Source organism: Polyergus mexicanus, unplaced genomic scaffold, assembly GCF_030449975.1.
Source record: "Polyergus mexicanus isolate NDT 795.1 unplaced genomic scaffold, iyPolMexi1.0 SCAF_18, whole genome shotgun sequence".
Taxonomy (NCBI): domain Eukaryota; kingdom Metazoa; phylum Arthropoda; class Insecta; order Hymenoptera; family Formicidae; genus Polyergus; species Polyergus mexicanus.
The window spans coordinates 2,101,003-2,110,709 of NW_027223338.1; the positions used below are offsets into that span (position 1 = coordinate 2,101,003).

The 9,707-nt window shown below is 33.8% G+C and overlaps 1 protein-coding gene across 1 annotated transcript; it reads right to left on the reverse strand.

Annotated features, from left to right (window-relative positions):
• Positions 1-395: 395 nt before the first annotated feature.
• Positions 396-5,145, reverse strand: LOC138941204 (protein Fer3). Its single transcript, XM_070310633.1, has 4 exons — positions 4,931-5,145; positions 4,158-4,312; positions 892-1,051; positions 396-814 (listed from the first exon to the last, which is right to left on the reverse strand). Exons 1-4 carry the CDS (start codon positions 4,976-4,978, stop codon positions 662-664), a joined length of 516 nt encoding a protein of 171 aa, XP_070166734.1. The 5' UTR covers positions 4,979-5,145; the 3' UTR covers positions 396-661.
• Positions 5,146-9,707: the final 4,562 nt, after the last annotated feature.

The following is a 9,707-nucleotide window of genomic DNA, read 5'->3' on the forward strand; positions in this document are numbered from 1 at the left end:
TTGCTGAATAGCTTCAACTAATGAATGGCAATCTATAAGGTCAGATTTATTGAGATTTTCTAATTTTCGTTGCAAGATACTTATAACTGGTAGTAAATGAGAGCTCTTTTCCGAAAAGATAAAGCTCTCATTGGATATCGCGCGTCGCGTCATCGCACTGGTCTGCAAGAGCCATAAGTTGATCAATCACATTCAAGCATTTTTACAACATAATAAGAATGCTAATTGGTCGATTTGCTTATGGCTTTACGGTTAAGATAAAAATTTTATCACGCACAATAGCAAGAATAATATCTTAAATAAATCAAAAAATTTGAAAAAAGTAACGATAAAAGTAACTGTTAAATTCGTTACTCGTTACCGAAAAATGTAACGAAGTTACTTTTTCCGTTACAAATAAAATTTGTAACGCCATTACCGTTACAGTTACCGAAAAAAAGTAACTGTAACGGTAACGGCGTTACAAGTAACGCGTTACTTCCCAACCCTGTATATATATATATATATATACGGACATATATTAAATTGTGCATCTCTTGATTTAACACTATAATACTAATCAATAATGGAAGACCATGTGTTTCGCCGAATTAATATTTCGAATATTGACAAGTCTCGCATCGGGTGACATCAATATCTCTTTGACAGACAAGGAAGAGATTCAGTTCGGCAAGTAATACTCTCGTGGTATATACTCCGGTTTCGGACTACTTGGCTCGATACCGAGTAGCTCCCCCATGAAAGCGATGTACGTGATCGCCAAGCGCAACGTTTCGATTCTCGAAAGCCGTTTCTCATAAGCGAACGTCGGTACCTGAAATCATCGCACATACACAGGAAACGTGAATCCCGAAGTGTCTTTTCTCTAGAAGAAAAAAGCATTTTACATACTTTCCTGCGGAGTTTATCGAAAGCCTCATTTAGATTGAACATTCTGCGCCTCTCCCGGATATTCGCAGCTCTCCTCTGGGAGACCGTCGCCACTCGACGCCTCGGTTTCTTCGTCGTTGACGACGGCAGATTCGGCGAACGGCCATTTGGCGTATAACGACTGAAAATTCCATATTCTCAATTAAAGGGGTTATCTGATTTGGAGGGTCAAAAAAATAGATTTTTTTGTAAATGCGTAAATCAATAGTAGTACACCTGAAAAATATGTCCCTGATGCTACAGATCGAAATTCGAAATATTAACGAGGCTACCGATTTTATAGCTACGCATCATGCAGGTATACCGGAGAACGCGTGGCGCGTTTCTCCGCTTAGTCCGTTGTATGAATAGACTCCGAACATGAGCCGGTATTTATGAGTCAGCGCGTCTGTGTAAATTTGTGTATGTTTGTGTAAATATATTTTCAAGTAGTGAAAAGTGAGTGTATTGGTCACGTGGAAAAGAGAATGGGTACTCAGCTCCAAAACACTTGAATTTCGGCATGAAGATTATTGAGATTGCCGCTTTTATAGCTGCTGGTGTTTTCAATGAAGGCTATTATACCATATTAAGAATTATGAAAACACTAGACCTAACTATTGGACCACAGTGCAAATTTTTTGTTGATATTGACTAGCGCAAAACAGCTGTAAGTTTCCAAAAATTGTTATTTTTCAATACCCAAACTTTAAACGCGTTTTTCTCGAAACGACTTTTTCCAAACTGGCGTGCAGCATAACTCAAAAAATATTCGATCAATCGATTTGTCCTTGTGCAAGCATGTAGATAAATACATTCTCCTCTGGATGAACCAATACTTTTAGTGATATTGTTAAATTTAATTATTTGTTTTGCATAATTAAGACAAAAATTTTTGGTCAAAATCGCAACTTTTTTTTCAAAGTCCTGTCATTTCCTCAATTTTGCATTTTTTTTTTTTGTATAACGTGGTTCATCCATAGCGTAATCTTATTTAAACAGATAAAACCTTTTCAAATTTTGTTTCAGACAAATACAACAGGCGGTATCCTGCACGCCGATAGACGAACCTAACGCGACGAAATATTTTTATAACTTCTATTACAACTATTCTTTTATAATAAAAAAATAATTTTCTAAAAAAGCTAAATTTTTTTTATACGGATAGAGAAACATTAAAGGATGATTGGTATTGAATTTGGTGAGTATCGGTGAAAGGATTTATTCTTTATAAAATTTTGAATTTTTTGACAAATGTCTGTACACACTGTAACTTTCGAAAATTTTGAAATATCAAGTTAAATTTTTTTACATGGATAGAGTATTATTAAAGGATGGTTGATATTGAATTTGGTGAGTATCGATGAAAGGGTTCATTTTTTATAAAATTTTGAATTTTTTGAGAAATGTCTGTACACGTTGTAACTTTCGCAAATTTCAAGATATCGAGTTAAATCTTTTTATATCTTTTAACAGAGTTAAAGGCTAGTTGATATTGAATTTGCTTCCTCTATGAGAAAGCCAAAATTGCAAAACTCGTTTGTCTTTAAAGAGCTTAAGCTTTGTGAGCGAAATAAAATTCCTCTATGACGAAGCAATGTGCAAATTTCTAATTTGCATAATTTTCAGCTTGTTTTTATATATAAAAATTCATGGATATTGTATAAAGTCGAATAAAATATCTGTATAGACCTGAAATTGATAGCAGTAACTGTTTGTCCAAAAAAATTCACAAAAATAGATGTTTCTTGCCGCTTCCAAACCAAGTAATTTCCTTGAACATCCATTCGCGGCAAGGTAATCAGAGGTAATCCCGAGAATCTATTTTGTATCCATGCGCGATTCTGATCGGGAACGGAAGTTTGCAATATATACAAGATGTCTACTTAAATCTTGTTAAAAAATGCCTTGAAAATTTTCTGGACTTCCAGATATTTTTATTTAAACCTCCAGATGAAGAGAATATTTTAAAGATTTGTTGGTTAGTCTTTTAAAATTTAGTTTTTTTTTATTGCATGCATTTTTTTTACTCACACGAAGGAAAAATACAGAGTCATTTAGGTTTCAAGTGTGAAATTTGCAAATGTACTAAAAGAAGCCAAACAACTTTCATAAAGTAAACATTTTTCATTTGTATAACATTTTCATTTTTTTATTACTAAAAATTACAATAAATCATATATGTATCTTATAAACTGCATCTTTAATATTTTGTTAAGACTGTTATTGAATATATATAATCAGAGATAGTGTGTATAGATTTATATATATTTTAAACACTTATTTCACAATTTGGCGAATTGTGCCGACTGCTTACAATACAAGAACAAAATTATAAAAAAGAGAATTTTTTAAAAAATTCCCTGACAATGAGTTTTAATAAAATTCCATGATTTTTCCCACAGATACAAAAGAAATCCCTGACAATTCTAAGTTTTCCATGTTTTCCAGGGAATAGACACTACCCCATATAGCCCAGAATATTGCAGCAATATTGCAGCAACATTGCAACATTGCCGCAATGTTGCTACAATGTTGCAATATTGTTGCAATGTTGCTGCAATGTTCTGTGCTGTATGGGACCCATACAGCACAGAACATTGCAATTACATTGCAGTAATATTACAATCTTGCAAGTTGCAATGTAATATTGTTGAGGCATTATTGGAACATATAATTGTAATATTTTATGAGAATGTTACAACAACATTTCAAAAACATTACAAAAAACAGTTTTCCATCGCATCGTGACGTCGAAAGATCGATTAACAAGAATTAAAGAATCATAAAAATTAAATATATATATATATATATATATCCATACCCATACAGCACCGAAAGATTGCAGAAACGTTGCATAGACCTTGCATTGAATCATTGTAATATTGCATGGAAATTGCGAAATGTTTCTGCAATGTTATTGCAAGTCTGCGGCAACATTGAAATGTCCGCCCTTAGAAATATTAAGAGAATATTTAGAAAAAATCATAAAAATTAAAAAATATATATATATATATATTTTTTATTTTTTTTTTTAATTTTTATGATTCTTTAATTCTTGTTAATCGGTCTTTCGACGTCACGATGCGATGGAATAAACAATCATTAGCAATCGTGTCATAGATATTTGCATAATTTGTCGATCCTTTCGGATGGTACTCGAGTATCCGTGATAAAGACGAAAAGCGATATCGCGTTCTGATTAAAAATAAATAGGTTCATGCTTACTTTTGTGTGAAAAGGATTACCTCTGGTGCAATAAGGCGCAGGGTTGCCTATACAATCCGTGCTCGTTCACGTGCGGATGGGTAGACGGCTGTGCTTGATATAACACGGAACTATCCCACATCGGGTAGCTGGCGATATCACCGCCGACGTACTGCGACATTTCCGCCGCGATTACCTGTCGCGAATAGATTTCATCTGAGAGAATCGGTTGGTCCAGGCAACACGAACCACGCAAAAATCCAAAAGCCGGTATCTGAAAGATATCTACAGCGCGTCTAATACATTAGGACACTTTTTATACACTTTTACGTCTTTTGACGCATTTGTGCGTTGGATATCTAAGAATCTTCAGCTTTATGCGAATATATAACTTATATAATATCGTTATTTTTTTCTGATATTACATATATTATAAAATTAATGTTAACTGCCATCCGGATCTCGAGAAAGAAAGATTTTCTGAAATTTTATTTTTGTTTTTAAATCAAAATATGTTTCGTAACAAGGCATGTTGCCTGTAGAAGCGGATTTTAATCTCGGCGGTTAACGTGTTAATTATTAAAATATAACACGAATTGATTTTCAACGATAATATTTATATAATTGCATGAATAATTTTTGTTACCGCGGGCGATGTTTTTTCGATAATTTAAGATATAAATAAATAAATATTGCGCTATAAAATACAATATATTTCTATATCGATAATAATTGTACGCGAATGTGGTCCTGTTCTTTATCACAAATAAATCGGGAACACCGCGCGCGATATCAGGATTCGCCGCGGACTCACTGGTGCTTGATTTCCATTGATCTCCCACAGCGGTTCAGTGTAGCTCATATCCCGTTTTCTGTCCACCGGCAACCAGATGCACCAGCAGATTCGCTCACTCGTGGAGGATGGAAAAAAATTAAAAAGAAGTACGCGTCCGCGAGCGCGCGCGCGCGCGCGCACACACACACACGCACACACACACACACACCTGGGGACCACGACGTCCTGCGACGTTTCGGGGCCCGAGGGTCGCGTTCTTCTGAGAGCATGAGAGGGCGAATTTTCGGAAATTTCGCGGACACATCCCCGGTGGTAACCGCCCCCGGAATCCCCGAATGCACGGAATCCGTTCGCCGCGAAACGCGTGCGCCGCGATGCCAACGTGACATTGGACCCTCTTCATCCCTTTTCAACCTTGTTGGGCGGTGCTTGCTTCGACACGACCCACCGATGTTACGAGAGCTGATCTCGCAGATATTGACCGAAACATGAAAGATGGACACGAATAGAATGCAAAAGTCAAAACTCAGTTTGTCAAATAACTAAAAATATAATATAAAAATATATTTGTTTGAATTTCTAAAAATCTCTCTTGTTAGCTCTTTTTTTTTTTTTTTTTTTTTTAAAGGTAAACTGATATCCAAATAAAGTATCAAAAGAATCTGTAAATTGGAAAGCTACGAACGTTAATGCTTTACTTTAACAGAATTTTAATTTATTAATGTCGATTTATATTCGCTATACATCGATATATATTTTTCAAATGAAAAATATTAAGTTACAATCCCCAAAATTCTAATAGAAAAAATCATCAATAAATTGCCTCGAAATCTAACAGATATTCTGAAAAATCTAGATTTCTAGCAGCTTTTAATAAAGCCTCTTATTCCGAAGCTACATCACAGAAGTTAGCGAAATTCAAAAATAAAAAATTAAATAAAAAATATCTGAAAAAGCTCATTTTTCACTTTAACAGAATTGAATACAGATTGATGCATCAAAAATTTTGAATGTATGATTTAAGTTAATATATAATTCACAAAATTTATTATCGATATAATTTTTCTTAAATTTACAATGAATTTACGACTTATAAATTGTGAACAATTTAATTATTATTAATTTTCCAGACACTACTTTTAATACGCTAGATCGTAATATCTCAAATATCTAACACGTCGATTTTCGCGTTCGCTCACCCTCTCGTCGCAACTGTTCGAGGGATATCTGCGTCGAATCCGTGTAATAAGTATCGGGAAAGTCTGGAAAGACCCGTGACGAAATCCCATAATTTCGTTCAAAGGCGTGACCCTGTTTGCGGGCGACGATGCAACGGGGTCGGTGCATTGTTAGCGACACATCAAAATCGGATCGGACGAACACGTGCGGAAGCTAGAGGAGGCTACGTTTACGTATAGCTCGCTCCATATTGTCCCATTTGTATTTTCGCGAATTCGGTAATCGTGCTGTTTTCGTAATATACGGTATAATATAGAATGACGAGACTTTTTGGAGACTTTTATAGCGTTTTCGAATAAATCGGTTAACCTAACCCGGTTCAATTAATCACTATATTTTACATTCCCATACAGCACTGAAGCTTGCAACAATATTGCTGCAACATTGTAATATTGCATATTGCAGTTTAATGTTGCAGAAATATTGCAAAGACATTATTTTACAATATAACTTTAGCAATGTTACAGCAACATTCCGAAAATATTACAAAAAAAGTATTCAATAATCGCTAGTTCATTCGTTTACCATTATGCGGCGCATGTTGCGCTATCTACTCCGCATTTAATTTTTAGTCATGATGATTATATAAAGTTTACAAAGAGCGGCTAGTAAGATTAAAAAGATATAATAACTATTTTTGTTAATTTAAGTCGTATGATATGACCCCAATACAGGGGCTCAGACATTGGACTAAGAATTCTTTTAATAGTTTCCATTCTTATGTAAAATCAAAAATTTGATAATAATTTTCTAATATGCAAAAGATACTTCAGATTTTAATAAATAAATTTTGAGATTATATAAAGACAAGAGAGATGTGAAAAAACTCGTATGCGTAAATTCACCACAATCTTTTTGCATCCGGATATCTGAATATTTCGGATACAAAGAAATTGTGAATTTACACAATTGCAAATTGAGTTTTTTCTTATTTCTCTTAGATATTCTCTGTCACTGAAGGAAGTCGAATGTGTATTAAAAAATTTACATTTTATAATTTCGTTATTATTATAATACAGAAAAACTATATACACGCTCGATCCTGACTCTTATAGGCCTAATTTCTTATTATTTTTTTCACATGTTAAGGATATTATGTCGATAAATATACATAAAGCATTATTGCATATATATTATATTGCTATGTTGCTGCAATATTATATTGCAATATTTCTGTAGGCGGACATTTTACTGTTGCTGCAATATCATAACAATGTTGCAGCAACATTTCGCAATGTTTCTGCAATATTGCAATCTTGCAGAAAAATGTTGCTGCAATGTTATTGCAATCTTGCGGTGCTGTATAGGTATGAATTCAAGCCTTTTATTGGCAGAGACGATGCAATGACGTCATTAATCGCTCTAAGAGCGATTAAACCTGCTACATTCAAAAACGCTATTAGAGTTTTCGTGAGAAATCTAGGATTAAAATAATTGTTAAGATACAGATAGCGTTTGAATATACAGGGTGTCCCAGAATTACCGCACTACCTACTAACAGATTTTTGAGATTGTTCGGAGACGATTTTTCCTCAACAAAAATATCGAAATATCAATAATTTTCGTGTTATAAGCGACTCAAAAAGAAGGGCTTTTTGCAAACTAAACTTTATAAAGAATTAAAATTACATGCTTTAGTTAATTTCAGATAGAATTTACTTTAATAGAGAGAGAGAATTTTAATTTAAGACTTAGTTACAATGATATATGATGGAAAAAATTGGTAACTTGCAAAAGATAATCACCTCTCTCGACATTTTCGCTGAGGAAAAATCATCTCCAAATAATCTGTCATAAACAAGTGGTGCGGTAATTCTGGGACACCTTGTATAAACAGATGAAAATAAATAATTTTTTTTTTTTTTTTTTTTTTCACTAAATAAACTTGAGGAGAATAAATACATAACGTACAAAAAGAGAACTAATAATATGTATCTAATAAAATTTTAATAATAAAAGCAATATATATATCTTACACTACAAGTAATATCGAGTACTGAAAAGCGATAGAATGACTTATCACCAAATAATTATGATTTTAAAATATATCTCCTAGTTCTACCTCTTCATAAAGCCAAAATCCTTGATCCCAAATAGATTATAGAAATTCCAAAAATAAATGTCTTCTCCGAGAGATTTCACTCCCTGTGAATTTTTTCTAATTCGCTTTACAAGCTGTAGAAATAAAACGCAATAATTTTATATGTGATTTTATAGATATCGAATCGGTAGCTCCGGAAAATGACGGCGAAAAGCTCTGAAGCTTACCAGCGCCGACGCCTAAAACATCGATCCGAAGCGTCAGCTTGCAGTTATGTATATAGTGCATATTACAGTGGGGCTGTATTAAACATCCACGTCGCTCTCTATGCGAGCTTACAAAATCCTATATAGATTCAGTTATTCCGTTTATATTAGGCAATTTATTCACGTTTCGAATCTTTATTGCAATTTTTATTGAAAAAATTATTACATAAGTTACATATTACGTAAGAATCGTTTAACGTCGAAACGTTTATTATCTATGAGAATAAAAAAAAAAAATTCATTGCAAAACATTTAGATATGCAAATGACACATTTGTACTTTCAGCAAAAATTGAAACATCGACTGATTAATCGTAAAGCCATTCGTCAGCGTCACGTTGCTGCGAGGCGAAAATACACAAAGGGATTTCGAAGAAAAAAAGAATCGGGAGAAGCGGTACGCGACGTAATTAGAGCGTTCTAAGGGCGAGGAAATATTGCGAGACAAAGGGGGGATGCGCCGGGCATAACTAATAACTTTATGCACCCCCCTCGTCGAAGTCACTTCGGGGGTAAACACGGAATCCGATTTGACGCGCGATGTTTATACGTACTCGTTGTAAGCGGCGATCTTTATCTCTCTTTCACTTACCGCGTCAAGTGACACGGCTAATATCTATTTAATTGATTCGGGGGTGAAACACACCCCTAGAAATATGCTCCGAGAGATCGAACCGACCGCTCTCCCGTTCGTGAACAATATGCTGGCTGTCCCTCGAAAGGACACAAGAGGCGAGCACGTGTCCGCTGAAATCGCAAATTGACTCTGCGTTTTGATTTGACGTGAAACCAATTATAGACAGGAAGTATCAAAAATAATCGCCGTAAAATCACCGACGATATTGTTACCGAGTTGCGACTATTATTTCTGTGCGAACAAAAACGAAGTTTGTCATATGAAAATGCGAGTCACCGCTAGCACCGATATAATAACAAGTATTAAAAAATTAAATATCAATAATATATATCTATATAGTTACGCAATACATAATTATATTTATAATTCATGTAACTATATATACAAAAAATTTAAAAATCATATTTGTATATTGTATTTTTCCATTTTTTCTACAAATTTTGACGTCTTTCAAATAGTATGATTAAATTCTTATCTATTTGTATATATTTGTGAAAAATAGAAAATGAATTATTAAACGATATGAAGATTAAATTATCGAATAAGATTATGAAAAATATCAATTCGTAATTTTAAACATATATTAGGAAAAATAGAATATCACCGAATATTT